The following is a 23,778-nucleotide window of genomic DNA, read 5'->3' on the forward strand; positions in this document are numbered from 1 at the left end:
TTTGATCTTCTAAAGAAAGTTGTCACGGAGGAACCGGTCTTAAAGCTACCAGACTACACGAAACCATTCCAGGTGCAAACGGATGCGTCAGACTTCGCGATTGGAGGAGTGTTATTACAAGATGACCATCCAGTGGCCTACGAAAGCCGGAAACTAAATGATACAGAACGGAGATACCCGGTACACTACAAAGAAATGACAGCAATCGTACATTGCCTTCGAGTATGGAGACACTATTTGCTTGGGAGCCGGTTCGTTATCCAAACCGATAATGTGGCGACTAGTTACTTCCAAAATCAGAATATGATAAGTCCTAAGCAAGCTCGTTGGCAAGATTTCTTAGCAGAATTCGATTATGTCATGGAATATAAGCCGGGAAAAACCAATGTAATTGCGGATGCCCTGAGTCGAAAGGCCGAACTAGCAACCCTCTCTCGAGTAACGTGCGATTTTGCTGACCGGATCAAGGAAGGGCTAAATCACGATCCGTTAACGAAGAACTTAATAGAAATGGCAAGAGAAGGCAAGACCAGAAAATTTTGGGTCGAAGGCGAATTATTATTCACGGTCGGCAATCGAATGTATGTCCCAAGATGGAACAACTTGAGAAAGGAAATCCTAAAGGAATGTCATGATTCCAAATGGGCTGGACATCCAGGTACTCATCGTACGAAAGCAATTATAGAACGATCCTATTATTGGCCCAATATGCGAAGTGACATAGACGCCTATGTGAGGACTTGCCTTATTTGTCAACAAGATAAGGTCGAACAGGCCAAACCGGCGGGATTATTGGAACCACTACCGACCCCCGAAAGACCATGGGAAAGCATATCGATGGATTTTATTTCAGCATTACTGACGTCCGAAGGGTGCGGATCAATAATGGTGATTGTAGATCGATTCTCCAAATATGGAACGTTTATTCCAGCCCCTCGGGATTGCACAGCTGAAGAAGTAGGGCGACTATTCTTCAAGCATGTCGTCAAGTATTGGGGACTTCCTCGAAGCATTATAAGTGATAGAGATCCCCGCTTTACAGGGAAGTTTTGGAGGGAGCTATTTAAGCTAATGGGATCAGAACTCCACTTCTCGACTAGTTTCCACCCTCAAACCGATGGCCAAACTGAAAGGGTGAATCACTTGCTCGAGATTTATTTGAGGCACTTTGTCAGTGCAAACCAACGGGATTGGGCCAAGCTAATCGATGTGGCCCGATTTTCATATAACTTACAACAGAGTGAGGCTACAGGGAAGAGTCCTTTTGAGATTGTAACAGGCCAACAACCATTGACGCCCAAAGAGCTAACAAACGGTTACAAAGGATCAAGCCCACCAGCGTACAAGTTTGTCAAAGGATGGGACGAGGAACTCGACATAGCAAAGTCTTACTTACACAAGGCAGCTAAGCGAATGAAGAAATGGGCGGACGAGAAGAGGCAGCCAAGAGAGTTCATAGTAGGGGACGAGGTGATGGTAAAACTCCCACAAAGGATGTTCAAATCCACCCGAAAGGTACACAAAGGCTTAACACGAAGATATGAGGGGCCATACAAAGTTCTCGAAAAGGTTGGGACACGATCATATAAGCTTGAATTACCATCCTACTTAAAGATCCATCCGGTATTCCATGTAAGTCTTCTCAAAACTTACAACCGCGATGAAGAAGATCCATCGAGGAGCAAATCACATCGAGCCCCAATAGCAAACGTGGTCTCATATGACAAGGAGGTGGATGAAATCCTAGCAGATAGAATGGTACGTAAATGAGGCTTACCTAATTGGACAGAATATTATGTTCGATGGAAGGGACTACCCGATAGTGAGTCCAGTTGGGAACGAGAACAAGATCTGTGGCAGTTCCGAAGCAAGATCGAGGAGTACATATCTAAGACTTGACGAGGTCGTCAAGAACTTAAGTGGGGGAGGGTGTCACAATCGAGATTCTAGAATCTTCCGGAGTACTCAAGAAAATGGGAGAACTCACAAGTATAGCACATTAGACCCTGGAACGTCCTAGATTTCTCTAGGACATCAAAGAATGATTTAGAACATTTCATGAAGACTTGTAAATATATGTAACTTGGTAGAATATTCTAGATTAGTCAAGAATATAGGACTAATGTAGTAATATCTAGAAACTTCCCAAGAGGAGGAAGGACAAGTATAAATAGGGAGGAGCTCATTTGCTCCAAACCATTGGAAGTTCTCTTGTATTCTCTCGAGCTCTCTAATAGAAGTTCTCTTTCGTTTGTAGAAACTTCAAAACCTTTATTCTCTTGCTTACTTAGTCGTTTAGTCATCCAAAAGAAGTGTTGTCGCCTGACTTAGTCGAAGTTACACTAAGTGGCACACGGTGATTGTGTTGTCCCGTGACACGTTGCTCTTCACCGCCGCACCATCTAGTTTTTACCGCCGGCCTCCATCCTCAACGCCCCCCTCCGATTCTTCACTCCGTCGTACCTCGTCGCTCGCACACATTCCATGCATCATCGTGGCCTCTCTTATCTGGTACGTTACGTATTACATCAATCTTCCTTATCGTATGGTTGTCCGATTATAGATGATTCAATATGTTTCCATGGTCGTGTGAAGTTGATCTTCTTCGTTAATTATTTGCTCAAACTGATTATAGGTTAGAGATCGCAATTTCAGATAGCTGATAGGCCTTACCCTGTCCCTCAGTATTTTGCTTCCGATTGTTTCTGATGAGTAATCAAACCTTGTTGTCTTTACATGATTAACATGTTTCTTTACTATTTTTAGAACGGTTGTAATGAAGATTATTCAAAATTAGCGTAACTTGAAGAGGATCATAGATCTATGCTCATGTGGTGAAAGATAGAACTGTACCCATTAGTAAAGCAGGAGAACTGTGAATATTAAGTTCAATGTTTTTCAATTAAATACTCTTCGGTGCTCCTTCAATACTGTTTTAGCAAATGAATGTCAATAATACCGTGTATTTGAATGGGATAAAGAGGACTTACAAAGCTGAATATAAGTTTTCAGTTATGTGATCTCATAAGGTAATTCACAGAGATAGTTAAACATCCTGATAATCATCACACTTGTGCTATGCATTTACTAGTGTTTTATCATAATTCATTTTGATAAACCTATTTAATAATTTTTATATGCTTTCAATAATAACCAAATTTTACAATATTACCTTTAAATTAAATTATATATTATTTTTATTATGATAAATAACTACTTGTTATCTTTAGCAAGTAGTTAATGGTATGTGGATAGATTACAATGCCATCAACGTATGCCTTCCTATTTCTGTATTGCTCTAGTCAGCTTGAATGAATCTTGAATAATGAATGTCACTCTCATTATCTCATACAAGATCATTTTCTTTTTTGAAGCTCAATCTTGTAACTAATTACACAATTTTCAAGCTTATTAATTACAGGAGTAGTGATATATATATATATATATATATATATATATATATATATATATATATATATATATATATATATATATATAGGGTTAGGTTCATTTGAGACCACTTATATTTTGTGAGACTGTGAGACGCATTTGTTTATTTTTATTTTTTTTTTTTTTAGTTAATTCATGTTCCGAAAATAATATTTAAAAAAAGAATTTTTTGATTTTTCCATTTATTTTGCATTTTAAAATTATTTTTTAGAATATGTCAGTGAAATATTCTATTTAGAATATTTCACGTATTTTTCAAAAAAAAAAACGGATTTTTTTTTTATTTTTTTTTATTTTTTTTATATTTTTTTAGTTAATTCAAGTTCCGAAAATAACATTTAAAAAAAGAATTTTTGGATTTTTCCATTTATTTTGGATTTTAAAATTATTTTTAGATTTGGTCTCACGGTCTCACAAAATTAGAATGGTCTCAAATGAACCTGAACCTATATATATATATATATATATATATATATATATATATATATATATATATATATATATATATATATATATATATATATATATATATATATATATATATATATAGAAAAAAAAACAAAATTCTGTTAGGCTTAGAGTTTATCGATTGGTGTGGTACGTAGCCTCTTGCCCTGTTGTTTTATGTCTTCTTTGTTGCTTGCTTGCATATATAAGAGACCTTGAAAAATAAATATTGCTACAACTTGCAGATTATTTTTATTGTTAAATATGGAATATTTTCAGGTCGATTATTACTTTGTACCTTTTGTTCTTTTATAAACTAGAAGGAATCTGGTTGCGCTGTTGGCGCCAGTTTGAATAATGTTTGGAAAAAGAAAGCTGGAATTAATTTTTTGAAAATGGTATTAAAAGTTATATAAATAGAATTTGTTTACGTTGCAATTATCCATTACATTCCATGATAGAATTGAAAACAAAAAGGAAAACATTTACTCAGTAAACAATGAAAATTTAACAAAATACGAAGAAGAGAATGGTCCATTCCATTCCATCTAGCAACGGAATGAACAATTTCATTCCTTTGTTGATTCCATTCTTCTTGGACAACTACCATTGTAAAAAAAAAACAGAATAAAGCATAGCAAGCTTCCGGTGTTGATTTCTTGCATGAACACAAGACGTCAGTTATGGCGACAGTTGAAAGAACATGATTGGGCATAAGCAATGTGTATAATTGAAAGATTTTTTTTTTGTTTTTGGTGTGTTATTAAAGTTGAGTAATAATTACATATAGGATTCCATTTGTTCCCCACATGACTTTTCGAATAGATCATCCCATCTCATTAGTGGCCGACATCCAACGACTCTTCACCAAGTTCCTTCAAAATGGATAACTTATTCCATTTTCCGACCAAAACACCACCTACATCCAGAAGATGAAAATCAAATATCAATATCGGGGAACCCATTTTGAATAAATAAATAAATAAAGATTCATGTACCACAAGTGGAAGGGCTTTGTTATACATACTTTGAACACATGATTAAGGGAGTGCATCGCCACCCATGCTTCATATGGTCTAAAGAATGACAACAGTAACGGAGCATCATATTAAGCGAGTTCCTTTTGTCATTTGGAGTTTTGGACCATTTTACCCCTGTGCATGTGGGCGACTATATTGTTGTATTTTCTCAGTCTTCTATATGATGGACCATTTTGTCCGTGGGTGTTATTGTGAAATTTATTTTCTTAAAAGTACAACCAACAACAGTGGCAATTAATTAGCCATCATTGTTTTAGATTGAAATATCAGAGAAGAACGAATAATTTTATGCAGATCAGTGGCCATCAAGTCATACACAATATACACGTCATCAACTTCTCTTTCTATGGTGGCCTTATGAAGTTATCTTTCTTGAGAATCTGCGAAATATTGAGAAATAAGTCATAATCTTGTATAAGAAGGTCCAAAATACAGAAAAATTATAGAAGAAGAAGATGGGAATCGACAAAAGACCGTGCATACATTCTCATGATCCATATGGCAGAGGAGTTTGATTTCATGTAAATTAGAACTTATATGGGTCGCATAATTAGGCAAAGTAGTCAATGATTAGCTTAAAACTACCTGAAATACAACATGACATGTTATAAGGGTTAACTATGGAGAGAATATAGATTATTTACTTCAACTTTTTAACAAAATATTAAAATATTTATAAAGCTTGTTAATGCATATTTCTATGATTCCAAAATAAAGTAATTAATTAACTATACAATCTATAGACAATATACATCGGTCTTATCCAGCATGTGTTTGATTGGCTAGAAATGTAAAGGAATCTGTGAGCGAAAAGGGGGAAAAGCAGAGGCATTTATTTGTGAAACTATAAGGCTGAAAGGGTATTTCAGTAATTTTAAGAGGTGAGAAATTTATGGGGAATAGAGTCCATAGGTTTTACAACTGAATGTCCAAAATTGGTCAAAGCATTTTGTGAAGTCGGTACTCATTTGCAACAAAATACAGTGCATAAAGATTATAATTATACTTACTCTAATTTTTAGCCAAAAGATGTTGTAAAATATGAAAAGTAAGTTATAGGAAAACATTACAAACAAAGATTTACACATATAATGCAATTTTTGGAGGATGTGAGAAATAATAAACAAACCTTGTTTGGAACCGACACTGGTTTTATGTTCCATATACTGAGTAAGCATCAAACAAACAACTGTGACAATGTCTTTCGTCAATTGATCTAATGTCTTTCGTCACAATTTAATTGATTGTTTGCTATACCTGCAGTCAAACTTAGTTAAGTTAATTGAGTAGGTAAAACTAAAAGACAATGTTAAAAATCTTGAAAATGTTTAAAATAGACATATGTGCACCTTTCCTGATGATCCTAATGGCAAGGGTTTGATTGTAACATTTCCACTCAAAGCATCTTGAAGAACATTGGCAATAATAGTTGTCTTAATAGGAAGTCCAAGCTTAATTAAACTTTAACATACAAAAATTACAAAACTAATTAAGATACGAATTAACAAAATAAAACCCGCATGATATATATATATATATATATATATATATATATATATATATATATATATATATATATATATATATAATAATTATACCTCAGCTTTGAAAACATCAACCACAAAGCTATTGAAAGTTTGAAACAACTGATAACAACCTGCTGAATGTTTGAACCGATATTATTAGGAGTTTTTGTCAGAGAAAGCAACAGCCCTGGCCTCCGGCTGCAAAACATGTGTATATTCATCTTTGGTTGACCTCAATCTACAATTTACCGTAATTGGTTGTCTTGTGGGGAAAGGTATTTTATTTCTATAACATGGTATCAACAACAAAGACATAGTAATTGAAGATCCAGAAAAAACATCAAATTTCCCAAATATTCCATACTTGAACAACAAATCGGTTTAGAAAAAATTGAGAAGAAGGTCACCTAAAGTCGAATTCCAGCTTCCTCTTTCTCTTTCTCCCATTCCAATCTCCGTGTTTCTGTTGTTGTCATTGAGAGATTCCTTAAGGCGCTGGGTTTGGAGTACGGTAGTATTAGCACAAGTAGGCGATGGTAGAGGATGGTGGTGGGCGACATGAGAAGTGTGGTATATGTAATAAGATTTATTTATTTAATCTGGCATGTAATTTGGAAAAGCGTGCAACTAATAATAAAATAAAATATATTGAAGACGAAGGTCATGAAGTAGCAATGCTTTTTTCAATGTTTTTAACTTATAAGGTTACTATGTTTTTCATAGCGGATTGATCAGGTCAAATGTGATGATGTGGTATCCACATGATTTGCTTATGTTAATTAAATTCAGATGTCTTTGTTGTAATAAAGGTTTAAGGTTATGAACAATTTGTATTTTGCTTTTTTTTTTCAAGTTCATATATATTTTGTTTATGGGATCGATCGAAGGAAAGCATTATCATATGAGAGCTTTCAGCAACCAATTCCACCAAGTGACTTCGGGCTGTTAAAAACTCAACCAGATAATATGAATCAACTCGAACCTTTATACCAAAAAGATTAATATGCAACTTTAAATTGGGACGTATTCCTTATTTATTTTGTGAAGTGGTACTAAAGCTAGAGAAAAAGGAAAAGAAGCATACTTTTGTGTATTTCAATCTCCTTATTTATTAAACTAAAAAGAACAAAATATGAAACTAAATCTAATATAATGAAGACTTTTAGAAGACAGCGCACACTTCACAAATAAATTTTTTATATATTATAGATTCTTTTATTATGATGAATAATTACTTGTTTACACAATTGTAATACAAAAACAATTTTTTAAGGCGATTGATTACGTGAGTAGTCTATAACACTGTGACATGTATAGAATAATTTTTTTAGTTTTGTTTTTATTGAATGCTTTTGGCAGTTTGGTTTGGTTTACTATTATTTCCTTTTCTTCTACTTTTTTCTGCTTGCTTTCTTGCATATTTATACCGGTTCTTGAAAAATAGATATTGCTACAACCTCCATAACATCTAAAGTTATGCAGACTATTTTGAAAGCTTTAATATTGTTAGATTGTTACTCTGTATTTTTATATATAAGCCGATTCATTTGTTTAATATGATGTGTAGTTTAGAAAAATAAAATAATTTGAGGACTAAGGTAAGAAACTACCAATGGTTCAATTGGGAATTTATTCCTTACTTATTATTATTAATGAGGTGGAACTAATGATAAAGGAATAAAGAAAAGAATTAATGATGCTTTTGTGTGTTTCAATTTTGATTACTCGTTATGTACTAAACTTACGAAAGAATAAAACATGAAAACCGAATTCAGAATATTGGAGACTTTACGAAAACATTGTACACATTACAATATCATATATATTTTTTTTAATACTGAATCGATGTATAAAATACATTCTATAATTTTATGATATTATATTCATTTATTACCAGCAAAGCAATTCCATATTATAAGGGGCAATTAGCTAGAAAAACTTGGTCGGTCAATTACTTAAACCAAATTAAGCTTCACTTCACTGACTTCTTGTTTGGAAAAGGAAAAAGCAAAAGTACATAAGAAAGAAAAAAGGCCACCTGGTTTCATGTATTCTCTTTGTTTATTATAAATAAGACAAGATAAGATAAAATAAGATTGTTTGTCTAACACATCACATCATTATCGTAAACTAAAGAGAGAAATATAATAATTATCATGGAGGCAGAGGTAGTACTTAAAATATATGCACACGCGCATCCACTAAAGCTCATTGATTTGCAGGTAAAATATGAAGAGGATGAGGATGAAGAAGGAGACGATGATGATCCAATTACAAAAAAAGAGGGTTTTGGAGGTGCCAGATGTTGGAGGTGTGGGGAAGAAATCCATATGTACCATAGGTACTACTACACATGTTCGTCATCATGTGATGATTTCTCACTTCACAAATTCTGTGTTGAGATCATGTCGAGGTTAGTGCACCCATCCCACACATCACATACTCTTCACCTGTCACCATATTCATATTCATATTCATATTTGTAACAGATATGGCAAGCTTGAAGAACTTTTTGACAAATATTATCAAAATCATTTATCCATTGAAGTAGGAAAAAATATCATTTATCATCCCTGCCACCCTCACTTGCTGATGTGTTTAATCCCTAAGCCCATTTTATGCGAGTGTAGTGCTTGTGGGAAGGAGCATAAAGGGATATTCTATCAATGCACCTTTTGTGTTGGCTTCACCATGCATAGTGAATGTGCTTTCCTACCAGAGAAATTGTTCATCCAAGAGAGAACAGATGGTGCTTTTCATCATACTCATCCCCTCACCATTTCATATTCCTTCCCCTTTATAGATCAACAAACTAAACATTATCCTAGATGCAGAGTATGTGGTCGTGATTTTTTAGGTTACAAGGAGTCAGGTCTTTGGATATACAAATGCGATAAATGTATGTATTATGCCCATCTGGATTGCGCAACATCAAGAACAGAGCCATTCATGTCCATCTTCTTGTCTCCTGGTAATTTATTAATCTTTTCTTTTCATCATCATTCACTACTATCGTTGTTACAAATTTCATGACCAATTTAATTATGTGTTATTTAAGATATACCAACCGACCAACCTCCTTTTTTATTCCATTTTCAATTAATTTATCAGGTGCTGGCAGAACCAACAAAAACTATAAAGATGTTGACCATCCTGGTCTTCTCCATCTCCCATTCCCTGATGAAACATACAGCCTACCTAAACACTACTTGTTTTTCCAACAATCAAGTACCGATCAACATCACCATCATCATAAGGTAGATGAGTACCTAAAACATATGAGTCATCAACACCCATTAGCTCTAATTGATGTTGATCAGACACAAAGCAAAAGCAACACACAAACCTCCTCTTCTTTGTTGTTATTAAAGTGTCATGACCCAATGAAAAAGACCCAACTGCTATGCAATGGATGTATCAAACCAATCATGTCCACCATGCCTTTTTACAAATGCCCTCACCAGAGTTGCAATGACTTTGCTCTACATGAGTGGTGCACTCGACTCCCCCAAGAAATAGAAAACCACCCAACTCACCCCCAACATAACCTCTATCTCATCTGCTCAAACATCCTCGGTTTCTTTTTCGATGTGTTCAATTGTGCTATTTATAATCTACCTTGCAACGGGTTTGCGTATTGTTGTTTCAAATGTGGATACTATGTGGATGTTACATGTGGGTTTATACCTAAAGAAATCACACACAAAGCTCACCCTAATCACCTTCTTTCAATACTTCAACTAAAAGGAGATAAGTATGATACTCAATGTCATATGTGTCTCATGGGCTTTTATAGAGATGAACTTTCATTCCATTGCAGCATGTGCGATATTTATATACATCCTGAATGTGCGTTGTTATTAGCTGAGACAATCAGGCACAAGTATGACAAGCATCCCATGAAGCTAAGTTACCTCCCGATTGAAAACCATAAGAGTGAATACTTTTGTGAAATTTGTGAGGAGCATCTAAATCCTCATCAATCTTTCTATCATTGTAAAGATTGTGCTCAGTCCGTACATACCGCTTGTGCTTCGTCAATACTTCAGTGCGAGACAGAGACCTATAGCTTGTCCTGTTGGAGAAATTCTATTCATTTTTTCCTAAATATAAAGTTTGGAGGCATTCATAAAAATCATAGTCACCCACACTCTCTCTCATTTGCTCAAGGTACCGTGTTGGATGGGCAATGCAGTATATGTGGTCACCGATTACAATATGAAATGATCTTTAAATGTCGCGAGTGTAAGTTTGCAATTCATTTTAATTGTTGTAAGCATCTCAGACAGATATGAAGTTCTTGTTATATCTTCCATATTCTTCAAACCGTAAGAAGATATGTAATTGTCATTACACACTTGGTTGTAGTTCTCCCTTATTTATGTGTAAAATGCTAGAATATATATATATATATATATATATATATATATATATATATATATATATATATATATATATATATAACAATGAATGCAGTTGACTATACATAACTATGTGTAGCTTTATTTTAAATATGCTACCCAACCTTGTTATTTCATTTCCAATTAGGCAAAACAATTAAATTTTTTGAAGATGTTAACCATCCTCATCTTCTTCGTTTCCCATTTCCCGATGAAACTTACAACTTGCCAAAACAATTGTTTTTCAAAGAAATTGAACTTCAAACGTCCTAATCATAAGGTAAATCTAAAACACTCTAGTCATCAACACCCTCTAATTCTAGTTGATCAGACACAATGCGATGATAATATCCGGCAAACCTCCTTAAGTATTAATTATTTGTTGTCAATGTGTCATAACCCAATGAAATAGACCCAACTGCTATATAATGGATGTCTTCGACCAATCTTGTCCACCATGCCTTTTTACAAATGCCCCCAGCAGAGTTGCAATGACTTTGCTCTCCATGAGGTGCACCCGACTCCCATCAAAAATACAAAACCACTCGGTTCACCCACAACACACCCTTTTTCTTATCTGCCCAAACCTCCTTCCTCGCTTTTTTGGTGTGTTTGATTGTAAGGTTTGTGATCTACCTTGCAACGGATTTGCGTATGTGATAAGAATGAAGATATCAAAATGCAAAGATGAGTAAGTCTTAACAGGAAAATGATAGCAAGGAAGCAAATCTCTTCATTCAAATGGATAAACAAAACAATCAATCATAATGATTCCTCTTGCCCAAGCATATAGCCGAATACAACGAATCAGAAAAGTTAAAAGATGGCAATGAGAATGCTCCATTCCTTGCTAAACATACTTCTTCTCTTTCTCTCTCTTCAGTCCTGCGAGAGGTCTGCGAGAGGTTACTCGTCAGACCATTACCCTTGTCCCCTGTGTCTCTTTTGTGTCTCCTCTTGTATACCTTCCAAGTGTTGGGCTTTTGGGGCTCAAAGTCAGTGGGCTGAATCAGTTCTGGACCGAATCAGTTTTGGACTAACGACATCTTCCTTATCAATACCACCTGCTAATGGTGCAAGCTTGTCCTCAAGCTTGAATTCAGGGAATTGGCTTTGAATGTGGAAGTCATCATTCCCATGTAGCGTTTTCAGTGGTGTCCGCATCCCATTGTATCAACCATTGTGGAGTTTTATGACCAGCCTTTGAGATCTCTCGGATAGCCAAACATCGTTTTGGCATAGGCATGTAGGTAGGGTCCATCTCGAGACCTTTACAAAGTGTTGGATCAAGCTGGTGGTTCCCTATGGCCTGTTTAAGTAATTAGACATGGAAAACCGGGTGGATTTTGGCCTCAGTGGGAAGATTAAGTTTGTAAGCAACAGGTCCCATTTGGTTTGTGATCTGGAAAGGTCTGTAGAATCATGCTGCTAATTTTTTATTGATGCGGGGAACTACTGATTGTTGCCTTTGAGGATGGAGTTTTAGGTAGCCCCATTCTCCGACGGAAAAGGACTCGTCGGCGGTGCTTATCGGCTGATTTTTTCATACACTCTTGGGCCCGGGAGAGATCATACTTTAGTTGTTTAAGCACCTCGTCCCTATCAACCAGATCGCGTGCCACGCCCTCGCATTGTATCTTGCCCGGAATGAATCGTGTGATTGTGGGAGGGGGCCGACCCATACACAATTTTGAAAGGAGTGGTGTTGGTGGAGACGCGATATGCTATGTTATGCCAATATTCGGCCCAGGGTAGCCAAAAGGACCATGTCTTAGGGGTTGTTTGATATTGAGTTGACCGGGTCCGGTCAGTAAATTTTGGCTGACTCGGTCCGGTCAGGCCGTTTGGTAGAGCCCCAAATTGGCTTACTCGGTCAGCTATAGCCGACCAATCTCCTGACCCGGTACGTGAAAAAAACGTAGTTGACTGGTAAAGAAACCCATTTATCCTCATTTGCCCCTCTTTCTTCCTTTCTGGTCGATCGACCTCTCCTCCTATTGCTCTCCTCAAACCTGCCACTCTCTCTATCTGCTCTCTCAACTTCTCAAATCGGTAATTGAAGGGTCGATCAGAAGGGTAGATTTTAATCGATTTCATCTCACTCAAGCCCTGCGATTTGAAGAACAAGAACACGATTCTTTTGTTGCACTGCGTCTAGGTTCGTATTATCTATTTTCTCTCTCTGTCTAGACTTCTTTTGCAATCGGTATTTGGTGTTCGCTTCATTAGTAACTGAATGGATGACCTTGCGTGCGTGTCCGGTACCCAGCAAGAAACTCAAAATCACAGCATTTTCTCTCTCTTTTGGTATCAGAAATTAACATACCAGTCCTCCAATCAATAACCAAAACATTCGATATTCACCCTCTTTCCCTTCAATTGATAAGTTGGTTCGTGGTGTTGTTGGTATGGTGTTTTGTTGGTATGGCGGTAATGTGGTGATGATTGTTGTCGGTTTGATGGTGCATGGTGGTGTTGGTATGGTGTTTTGTAGTGGCTATAAAGGAGGAATAAGGATGGAAGTGGCTGATGATGGTGGTGGTCAAGTTTTGGGGTGATGGTTGGTGGTTTGGCGGAGAGGCGGGTATAGAGATGGAGAAGGGTTAAGTTGGTGGTGGTCGATGGTGTGTGGATAGAGGGTGAAGGTTGTGTAATCAGGCTCAACACTCCTTTTGACCAAAAAAAAAATCAAACTCCCAATCAGAGATCAAACACTCCTCTTGACAATCAATATTTGGTGTATACCTAAATGATTCTCGAGGGCTGAATCCTTTTATTAGCTATGTGAATTGATGGATGGATGTTGTTACTTGTAGTAATTCCTTTCTAGGTTTGTGATTCCATTTCTTTAGTAATGATGTGCCATTTGATTTTGAGGTATATGTAAGCTTGTAAACTTAGATCTCTGTTTACCACAATTCTCAATAGTTGTATTATTAGAAAATTGTGCTCAATGGTTGTGTTGTTTAAACTATGTATGAACTATGGTCAATTCAATGATATTGTCATTTGAATGAGCTCCTTTTGAACAAAAAAAAAAAATACATTTTATGGTTCACCTTCAGGATTCCTGATTCTGAATTATTTTATTTGTTTGTTGTATCACAAACTCCCATCAAAACTTATCTCAATGGTGAATTTATGGTTGGATCAAAGTTCATTGCCTTTTCTAAAATCAAGAATAAAATTCATTGTTATTTTTTATGCTATATAAAGTTTTCCATCAAGGGGTAATATATTCGTTTTTTATTATTCATCACAGTTAGTCACAGATATAATCAAACAACATGGTTTCAGTCCGATGTGAACTTCAGTCAGAAGTTCTAACTCAGTCAGCAACTATCAAACGGACGGCCCCTTAGGCTGTTCCAATGCGAAATACCTCGGATAGGTCTCTAAGCTGCGGTTAACGACTTCTGTTTGTCCATCGCTTTCCGGGTGATATGCTGACTAAAGTTCAACTTGCTTCCCTGTAATAAGAAATTTTTTCGCCAAAACGTGTTTAAAAATAAAGGGTCTCGGTCGCTTAGGACAGTTTTGGGAATGTCATGTAGTCTAATGACCTCTTTCAGAAACACCTCAGCAACAGTTTTGGCTGTAAATGGGTGTTTTAATGGTATAAAATGGCAGACTTTGATAGTACTTTGACAGATGATCGACAACCACAAGTATCACTTCAAAACCATTAGATTTTGGTAACCCGGTGATAAAATCCAAATAAAATGTCTTCCCAAACTTGTTGTGGGATAGGGAGGGGTTGTAGCAGACCGTTGGGAGACAACGTAGATGATTTGTACCTTTGACATGTATCGCAAGAACGAACAAATTGTTTTACTGCTTTAGACATTCCAATTCAATATATGTGGGCTGCCAACCGTCTGTAGGTCCTATAAAATCCGGATGGACTTCCGTGGAATTCATCCAATAATTTTAGGATCCAAGGTGAAGTTGCGGGAATGACTAGTCACCCTTTATAGTAAATCGCCCATTGATGACCTAGTAACCGTGTTTAGATCTAGGGTCAGAAACCAAAGATTGAATAATCTTCTGTATGTACGGGTCAGAACCCGTAGAGAGCTGTAGGGTTTCTTCCCTAATTGATCAAAAGCACGGTGGGCCAATAATTGAAAGAGAGGGCTCCTTTAAAAAAATGAAATTGGGCTCATAGGATTTCCATCTTGGGTTCTAATTATGTTTACATTTCATTGGGCAGTCTCCAAAAACAAAAGCGGGCTACTTGAACAACACAGGGGTTAATTTTGCAAAATAAAAAACCAGCTGTGTGACATCTGAATGTTGTGACTGCTCAACACAAAAGGTTTTCAAAATATGAGTGGCGGCCCGGACTACTCGGCATTCTTAAAAAAAAAAAAAAAAGAAAAGGGAGACGTGGGTTTAATAGACAACGATTTCGTTTTGGGCTCCTTCCAATTTGGGTCATCTCACATTTTTTACGTTATTTCAACAACAAAAATAGGTCGTCTTTGCAAGATAAAAATCAACAACTCAATGTCGGTGCGCTCCAATTCAGTCTAGCTAAATCTGGTTCTAGAAGATGCAGTCCAACCAAGTCAATGTTTTCAAAAAAAAAAAAAAGAGGCAGAAGAGTAGTATACTACTACTCCTACTACTCATGAAGCATTTCGAAATAACCCTATCAACTGCACTGCCCGACTATAAGCAGCCGTGTTGACCAGCCCTGGTAGTCTTGCTGCTTAGCTTTCAGCAGCCGCGCTGCCTGAATCTTATTAGTCGTGCCGCTCGGTTCCCAGCAGCCATGTGACCCAGCTCAGCAACTGCAAAGACCGTTCCTCAGCAGTTACGTTGTCTAGTTCCAGCAGCCGCGATGCCCAGCTATCGGCAACCGCACTACCTAGTTCTTGTCAGCATTTGTGTCGCCTAGCAGTTGTGTTGCCCAATTTCCAGCAACTATGCATCCATCATTCCCATTCTTCGCCCCCTCTAAGAAAAATGTTAGGGGGGAGGGGGGGATTGGTACAACATTATGCAGAAGTGATTCTATTCTAAAGGGCAAAGTTAAAGTATATGAAGAGCTGATACTGTACACATGATAGTGCATTCCCAAGGTGACATTAGATCGAAAGAGCAGCCTCATGGTTCAACCCTTGGTAGTCTCGCTCTTAGTAGTCGCGTTGCTCATCTATCGCTATCCAGTTCTCAATAGCCTCACTACATAGCTTCTCGACGAGTATCCTCGCCGCATAATTCTTGACAAAGTCATTAGAAGACAACGCACCAATCGTCACTACAACTAATGATTCAGCAGAGCATCCGGTGCCATTACACTTCAGTAGAGATGGTGGCTACTCGTTCAAGTCCGAGATGACAAAGTCATTCAGTCAGTATTTTTGTTTTGACCTATATGATAATTCTAGACTTTCACCCACATATTTTGATTTGATTTTTATTTTAAGCAACTCCATTTTGAGTTAACTGCATATTTTAATGTTCTAGGTCTAATTATATTGGTTTTAAAAAACCAAAACATTGACTGTAATGCTACTTTTGTAACTTCTGATGTAAACGATTAAGTTAATTGAGTTGTGAAGGCAAACATTGATTCTTATGTGTTAAGAATAAGTTTCAGATGAGAATGGAATCAAATAAGGAATGAAATGGTAATGTGAAGGTGAAGGTGGAGGTAGTTGGCCATGAAATATTTGATACTTCTAAAGTGGAGAATATCTCTTTAATTAACCATGTAAGATTAAACTTTTATCTTTGTTTTTCTTGATTAATATTTGTATCTTTATTATGTACTATTTAGTATGATGGAATCAGAAAACAAATGGAATGGGAATGAAAGAGATTAGTTTTTATTATATTAAATTTTAATTTTGTAAAATAATAGTTCCTTATTTATAGTTAAAATCATTATCTTGAAATAAATAACTCATTCCATTCATTTCCTTCATCATTCCATTCTATCCATCCAAACATACTCTTAATATTTGGACAAAATTACTCTTCAATAGATGAGATCTAACCCAATAATGAATTTCGTTACATCAGGTACATGCAGATACTAATTCTTACCATATGGATGTTAGAAATTCATATCAAGAAACAGTTTTCGATTCCAAAACATTTAGGGTCAAACGCAGATCATCTGAATAATGTAAATGTTTGCTGGCAATTAAGTTGATTAAGCAGTAAAGGCAGAACCTAAAGCAAATAAAATTGATTAACAATTGAAGACCATAAAAGTTTATGGTTTAAGTTCTATCTTTTTGCCTTTTTTCATGTATATGAACTTTAATTTGTTTGATTTATGGAATTTTTTCTCTGGAACATATTGAGTGGCTTCTGATTTTGTTCATGCTGGAAAATGCCGTTGGTTAACTTATAAGGAAGTATATATTATACTGTACTAATACCTTGTTCTGCATTAATTAGTTTCACAGATTTCACATGTTTAACCTCAAGCAATTGAAAATTCTGCCCTAATCTTGACATGTAACAAGTATTGATTTATTTAAACATTGGCTTGAAAACCTACCATTTTCACTTCTTTTTAAAGTACATAGCTATTAAAATTTACCAATTATAGCATCTTACTTTCACTTTATTTGATTTAAAAAGATTTCACTTTGATGATATAGACGGTGAACGTGGTGTGGTGGGTGGTTTTATAACAACTAGGACGGATTAAGAATTACGATGATAAGACATGCTTTTATTTTGTGGGTGAAGACGTGGAAGAATATCTTGCGATGGTAAACAACAATATTTCAATGAAGAAAACCTGAAACCTGAAAAGCCTAGGATACATACAGAAAAAGAGTGGTTTTCCATCTAGGATGTTGGTTGAACATGAGAGTGCCTTCCTCCATTAAACCAATTTTTTACATATCCATGATTTTAGTGTTTCTTTATATATTCATATCTCTAAGTGATTGGTGCAAGTATGCTAGATCTTTAACCATCATGTCACACACCAACAAATTTCTTTCAAAGAAAAACGACTCCTATATGTATATGTGATCAGGATTCTATTCAAGAATCATTTCTTTTGGGAAAGTAAATAGTTAGGTGCCTAGACCGATAAAAATGTGAAAGTACATTGTGTTTTTTGTTTCAATTAAGACATAAAACACTTTTATTGTTAAATCAATAGACTACAGTATAACCTCTATAATTTAATACTTGATAAATTAACAACCTGGATAAAATTAATAATTTGTCCGGTCCCAACGAATATATAAATTAATAATTACTAAAATATTCCAAAATTCTAGAACTATCTAGTAAGAAATGAATCTATAGTCACTTGTTTTTTTTGTGAACTTCAAATCTATATTGAGTTCATCTTTAAATCTCTCAATTGCACTTAAGGATTGAGGCACTGTATTATCCTATTGCAACAAAAAGCTGTTAAGAGTTGTTGTCGCTTGCAATGCTTCTTTCCGAGTGACCGGTTCCAAAGATACTGAATCATCATCAACCAAATTTTGAACGGTATCCGCGATAATTTCTTCAATGCTTTGAACCTCGTAACATTCATTATTTTCACCTGGATAATCCAACAACTCATTCACATCCATTTTGTGCCAATAATGCATTCTCGTAGGTAAAGTGAACGGACTTGGAAATTTTGAAGGTCGATGCAGTAATTTGAGAGTTGATCACGAATATAAGCCAACTCTTTAAATTAATAATTTATTAATTTATCGATACAATAATATCTTGCTAAATTAATAAAACATCTTAGTCCCAACATTATTAATTTATAACGGTTTATTGTAATAATAACAGTAGGTTGTATTTTTTCGGATTTTGCTCAATATTTTAATGCTACAGGTGTTGATTAGCATTTATGCATGAAAATAAATTGATCACAAGTTGTTATGTTGCCTCCCTTATCTCGGATCATGAGGCGTTTGCTGTCCTCCTGTCTACTTCACTCACCCGTTGTGGTTTTTGTTTACAAATTCCTTAAAGCCATACCGACAGGCTTTTGTTTTATTTTTATTTTTATTTTTATTTTTATTTTATTTTATTGTAGTTGTGTATGTTAATTGATTTAATCTTGTCTTTAGTGTATGTTGATTTCGTGAACTTAGAAAATCAGCAACGTATCATCCATGATAGTATTGTACTTTCATTTGTTCGCACCTAATATAAATTGCTAATGATTGCAACATATATTTTCTTTTAAGCATCGTACTTTCAGAGTCAACCATTTATAACGTCCTTTCGTGACCCAATATACATCAACAAAAAATCCCACCCGTATAATGCACGGGCCTCTTCACTAGTTAGGAATTAATTTTGAAATTATAGTTCCTGATTTGCAAGATCGTTATTCGTATATGCTTAGTTTCAATTTGGGCGGGAAAAAATTGTTGATTGCTTATAAAATGACATGTGGCAAAATCATGGTTTATAAGGATGACTAGTTGTGAGACTCATGTATTATTAAAAACTTTGAATTTATAATAAAATAAGAAAAATAATGAATTATTAAAATTGAAATGTTTTTTATCCTTTAAATTTTAACAAATAATTTAAATAAATAAAAAAAGAAACTAATGAGCTTTAATTTCAGAATTTTGAAATTAAAAGGTAACTTCATTAATGAAATTGATATCTATTTATTAGTATTTTATAGTCATTATTACATTAAAATATTGTGTGAAATTTAATAAAACAAGAAAACCCATAAAATAACATGTGGAAAAAAAAATTAATTCAAAATAACCATAAAATGACATTTGACAAATTGAATGAGAATATGATATGTGTCAAGAAAAAAATTCATTTATTAGAGGAGATACTTGACACTAAAGACACTCTTTTATTAAGATAGAGATTACATTTATAGTTTACTTATTTATAACTTATTTTTAATTTTCGATCATTTTTATTTTTAAGACATTATTTATATATTTATATATTTTTGTTTACTTTTATAATATTTTTTATTTCATTGTTTTGTGTTTAAAATTATAAAACAATGTATTGTGTAAATAAATAGAAAAACCAATAAAAAAAGGCCATAAATATTATTTTATAGTGCAGTTGTTTAAGTAAATTAAAGTAGGCAAATTATATATATATATATATATATATATATATATATATATATATATATATATATCCTAATAAATGAAAATGTTATTGTCATTTGTCATTCTTTTATTTAATTTGCCACATGTCATTTTGTTATAATTTTGAAATATATTTATTTTCCACTTGTCAATTACATCATTATTCATTTCCATTATATCATTAATTTAGTTTCCATAAATTAAACCTACTATAATAACTATTAATTTCAATTTTGAAATTTGAAATTTCAATTTCAATTTCAAATAAATTTACACTTTAAACCATTATATTTAACATTTTATTATAATAACTCATTTAGTACACGGGTCTAACAATTAAATATATAATTTTAATTAATTTATTTTTTGCATGTTTTTTTTTCATAATTTTCACTTATTTAATATTTCAAATTCAAATAAACTTCTCTTTTAATCGCTCTTATTTATCATTATGTTTTAATTAACCCGTATAATATACGGGTTTCACAACTAGTATATATATATATATATATATATATATATATATATATATATATATAATCTATATATATATATATATATAATCTATATATATATATATATATATATATATATATATATATATATATATATATATATATATATATATATATATAACCTAATAAATGAAAATCAAGTTTGCCAAATGTCATGTTCTCATTAAATTTGACACATGTCATTTTCTAAGAGTTTTTGAATTATTTCTTTTCCACTTGTCATTTTCTTAAATTTTTCATTTTTCTTAAATTTAAAATCCACATTTTAATGAGATTTATATATGTAAAGTAGATCAATCTATTAAATTTCATAATAAATGCTCTACAACCTTTATTATTTACTTTATTTATTATATTCTTTGTATTTATGTAAAATTATTACTTTAAAAAATATGTAATGCTTATAATTTTATATTAAATTTTTTTTATAAACCCATATAATACACGGATCTCACACCTAGTATCATTGTTATATATAAAAAGCTTTTTTATTCTCATGCCTCTTAAATTAGATTTACAGTTTTTCTTTCATGCCACGTAGCCTACCCTAAACGCCGTTTGGTATCACATCAAACGTTCTTCACTTCTCTTTCAACGTCTCATCTCTCATGTTTAAACACCCATCGATTCTGCAATTCCCGTTTCTCCTGTAAGCGCACCCGATTTCCTCTCCAACAAGAACACCGAAGACATCAGCCCAAAAAACCCTAATTTCACAGACAAGCAAATCAAAAATTCATCTATGTCGTCTGATGATTGATGACCTTTCCAATTTCCTCAATAGAGAACACCGACAACATCATCCACCAAAAAAAAAACATAATTTCGCAGCCTGTGATTTCGCCACTTGATCTTTGTCGACTGGGGATTGATTGATGTTCCCAGAGTCTTCAAAAGAGGTTAGACGTCACTTACTTTTGACTTCAATAGTATGTTTTCCCTATATTTTGACTGTCACTTTCCCATTCCGTTACATTCTTAAAGGATTTTTTATCTATGTTCATACGTCAATCGTCCATCTGTGTCAAACATGATTTCTTTCCTAAATTTTCAAAATTAACATCATGAAAAATAAGGTTAGCCGTTAGCCATTACACATTAGTCATTATCCATTAGCCGTCAGTTGCTCTAGAAAAATGCAAAATTCAAATTAAATAAGAGATAAATCAACTAAAAGAGGTTGTCGGTTGTTCTGCAGAAATCTCACCACCATCACTTGCGCTTTCCATTGTGCCTCACACTTTAGTTTTTGTCCCACTCTGTTTTACGTTTTCAATTCATGGACAGGTTGTGATGTCCACATTTGAAGATTTTTTTATGTAATATGGATTTTTATTAACAAAAGATAACTTTGAACAATTATCAAAAAGCAAGTACATCACACTGAATTGATCAAATTCATAACAAAAAAAACATACTAAAAGAACAAATGATGGTTTTCAAAGGAACTCAAGGAGTCTATATGAATTTGAACTTACAACTATTGAATTCATTAAAAAGGCCTTAAACCTTCTGTTGTTAACCTAAAAGAACTTTATCCTCCTTTCAAGAACCCACACCAAGTTGAAAAAATCAAGGGAAATGCAAGCAATCTAATATTTTGACAAATAAAATCTTCACAAGTAGACATCTCAACCAAGGCATCATAACTTGTTGAAAAAGAAAAAATGTTTACTTTTCAACAAGTTTTAATGTAATTACATTTTCATGAGTTGTCAATATTTGTGTTTACATAATGTTATATCAAAGTCAAAAAAGAAGAAGAAAGTACTATACATATAACTTCATCATGTAAAATTATCTACTATCAAATAATTATAAGAATTGGATCTTTTAGAAAAAAGTTTGTTAATAACATATAGAACAGGATTCTACTTACCAACTTACCACATTTTGTAACACCCGGTCTTAGGTACGCATTGTAGCACCTGGTTCCTGGTACGTAAATCTTATTTGAGTATTTCTCTTCTTTTAGCCTTGGACTCGGCGAGTCATAGGTCCGACTCGCCGAGTAGATGCGGGACCCAGGACACGTTTAAGTTGGCGACTCGGCGAGTCCATATCCTGGACTCGGCGAGTCACAGCTGTTGGATGAAACCCTAAGTTTCAGGGGTTTACACCCTATTTAAACAACATATCTGCCCCAAGCCAGCCCCCATTCACCTCCCAGAGCTCCCAACCCTCGTTCTAAGCTTGTTCATTGAGAGTTTGAAGCCATTGTTGTGTGTTCTTGAAGGTTTTGAGGCAAAAGGGGAAGTAGATCAAGAAGAAGGGAAGGAATCCAGGCATCTTTGTACTCCTTCAGCAGTTCCTTTGAGCCGGAGGATTTCCGGAGCAGCAGCAGCAGCAGTAGGCAGTCAGTTCCCGATCAGATCAGCAGCTACTTCGAGGTGAGTTACCTTCCAGTAACGGTGGGTCTACGGCTTCAATGTTGGCCCACCAGTAGGAGTCGTATGATAGATGATTGTCTTTGTGATATCATCTAGGTTGCTACTACCTGATATGTTATGTGCTAGCATGATATGTTACATGAGATAGAAGTAGAGATCGGTTGATAGGACCGAAGGGTAGTTCAGACACCCCAGAAATGTCTGACGGTACGTGATAATATGTTTGCATGCTGGCTTGTTATGTTATATGCAATAGAGATAGTAGGAGGGGACTAGTCCCCGAGGATCAATTGTTAGGACCGATGGGTAGTCAGCACCCCAGAATAGCCTGGCAGTATGTATGTTTTATGTTTGTATGGTGTGTGGTACGATGGGGGAACTCACTAAGCTTCGTGCTTACGGTTTTCAGTTTTGGTTTCAGGTACCTCCTCAGCTAGGGGAAAGGAGTCGGCGCGGTAGCAGCATGTCACACACACACACTCTCTGGTTTCCGCATTTACGAGATTCTCTGGGATTTATACTCTGATATTTTGATTGGTTGTATGATTTGGCTTTTAGACATGGTTTATGTTGTGTTATGGTTTGATCAAACAATGTTTTAATTACTAATGTTTTCTAAAGTAATGTTTTAAAACGAAATTTTTAGATGTGAAAATTGGGTCGTTATACGCATTTAGTTCAAGTCAAACTTCATATTTTACCCTTGGACTCGACGAGTTAGAGGCTCAACTCGTCGAGTAGGATCAACTCTGGGTCGGGGAACTAAGTGACCTACTCGACGAGTCGGAATACTGACTCGGCGAGTAGGAGTTGTCTGTTGGAAACTCTGATTTTTAGGGTTTGTCCCCCTATTTAAAGAAACATAACACCCTTATGGCCTCCTTATCACTCCTTCAACGTCCAGAAAACCCTAACTCGCCACCTTGAGCCTTGTGAGTG

General features: G+C 34.7%; 1 protein-coding gene and 2 long non-coding RNA genes across 9 annotated transcripts; 2 read left to right on the top strand and 1 right to left on the bottom strand.

The window, feature by feature from the left end:
- The first annotated feature begins 2,378 nt into the window (after window positions 1–2,378).
- LOC145070672 (uncharacterized) lies at window positions 2,379–10,868 on the top strand. Of its 3 annotated transcripts, XM_079017626.1 has the most exons (4): window positions 2,379–2,511; window positions 8,686–8,876; window positions 8,953–9,434; window positions 9,575–10,868. In XM_079017626.1, exons 1-4 carry the CDS (start codon window positions 2,485–2,487, stop codon window positions 10,756–10,758), a joined length of 1,884 nt encoding a protein of 627 aa, XP_078873752.1. In that variant the 5' UTR covers window positions 2,379–2,484; the 3' UTR covers window positions 10,759–10,868. The 3 variants fall into 3 exon arrangements, with proteins under 3 accessions (XP_078873752.1, XP_078873753.1, XP_078873751.1); XM_079017627.1 differs by lacking the exon at window positions 2,379–2,511 and having other exon boundaries at window positions 8,584–8,876; window positions 9,094–9,434; XM_079017625.1 differs by lacking the exon at window positions 2,379–2,511 and having other exon boundaries at window positions 8,585–8,876.
- Window positions 4,361–7,114, bottom strand: LOC145070175 (uncharacterized). 5 transcript variants are annotated; one of them, XR_013689848.1, is made up of 7 exons: window positions 6,871–7,114; window positions 6,536–6,749; window positions 6,287–6,398; window positions 6,067–6,194; window positions 5,421–5,522; window positions 4,925–5,317; window positions 4,361–4,816 (listed from the first exon to the last, which is right to left on the bottom strand). It is a non-coding gene; the product is annotated as an uncharacterized LOC145070175 (long non-coding RNA). The 5 variants fall into 5 exon arrangements; XR_013689850.1 differs by having other exon boundaries at window positions 6,536–6,661; window positions 6,871–7,107; XR_013689849.1 differs by having other exon boundaries at window positions 4,896–5,317; window positions 6,536–7,109.
- Window positions 10,869–20,969: 10,101 nt separating the features above from the next.
- On the top strand, window positions 20,970–23,478 carry LOC145069897 (uncharacterized). Its single transcript, XR_013689716.1, has 4 exons — window positions 20,970–21,348; window positions 22,362–22,387; window positions 22,686–22,839; window positions 23,261–23,478. It is a non-coding gene; the product is annotated as an uncharacterized LOC145069897 (long non-coding RNA).
- Window positions 23,479–23,778: the final 300 nt, after the last annotated feature.

Source organism: Lactuca serriola, chromosome 8 (genome assembly GCF_051521515.1).
Source record: "Lactuca serriola cultivar US96UC23 chromosome 8, Lser_US96UC23_V15, whole genome shotgun sequence".
NCBI classification, from domain to species: Eukaryota; Viridiplantae; Streptophyta; class Magnoliopsida; order Asterales; family Asteraceae; genus Lactuca; species Lactuca serriola.

Excerpts from the sequence above, each read along its gene's own strand:
- LOC145070672 (XM_079017625.1), top strand. The coding sequence starts at position 8,620 with ATGGAGGCAGAGGTAGTACTTAAAATATATGCACACGCGCATCCACTA. Across the intron at positions 8,877-8,952 it reads TGTGTTGAGATCATGTCGAG|ATATGGCAAGCTTGAAGAAC; the intron begins GTTAGTGCACCC and ends TATTTGTAACAG. Across the intron at positions 9,435-9,574 it reads GTCCATCTTCTTGTCTCCTG|GTGCTGGCAGAACCAACAAA; the intron begins GTAATTTATTAA and ends TTAATTTATCAG.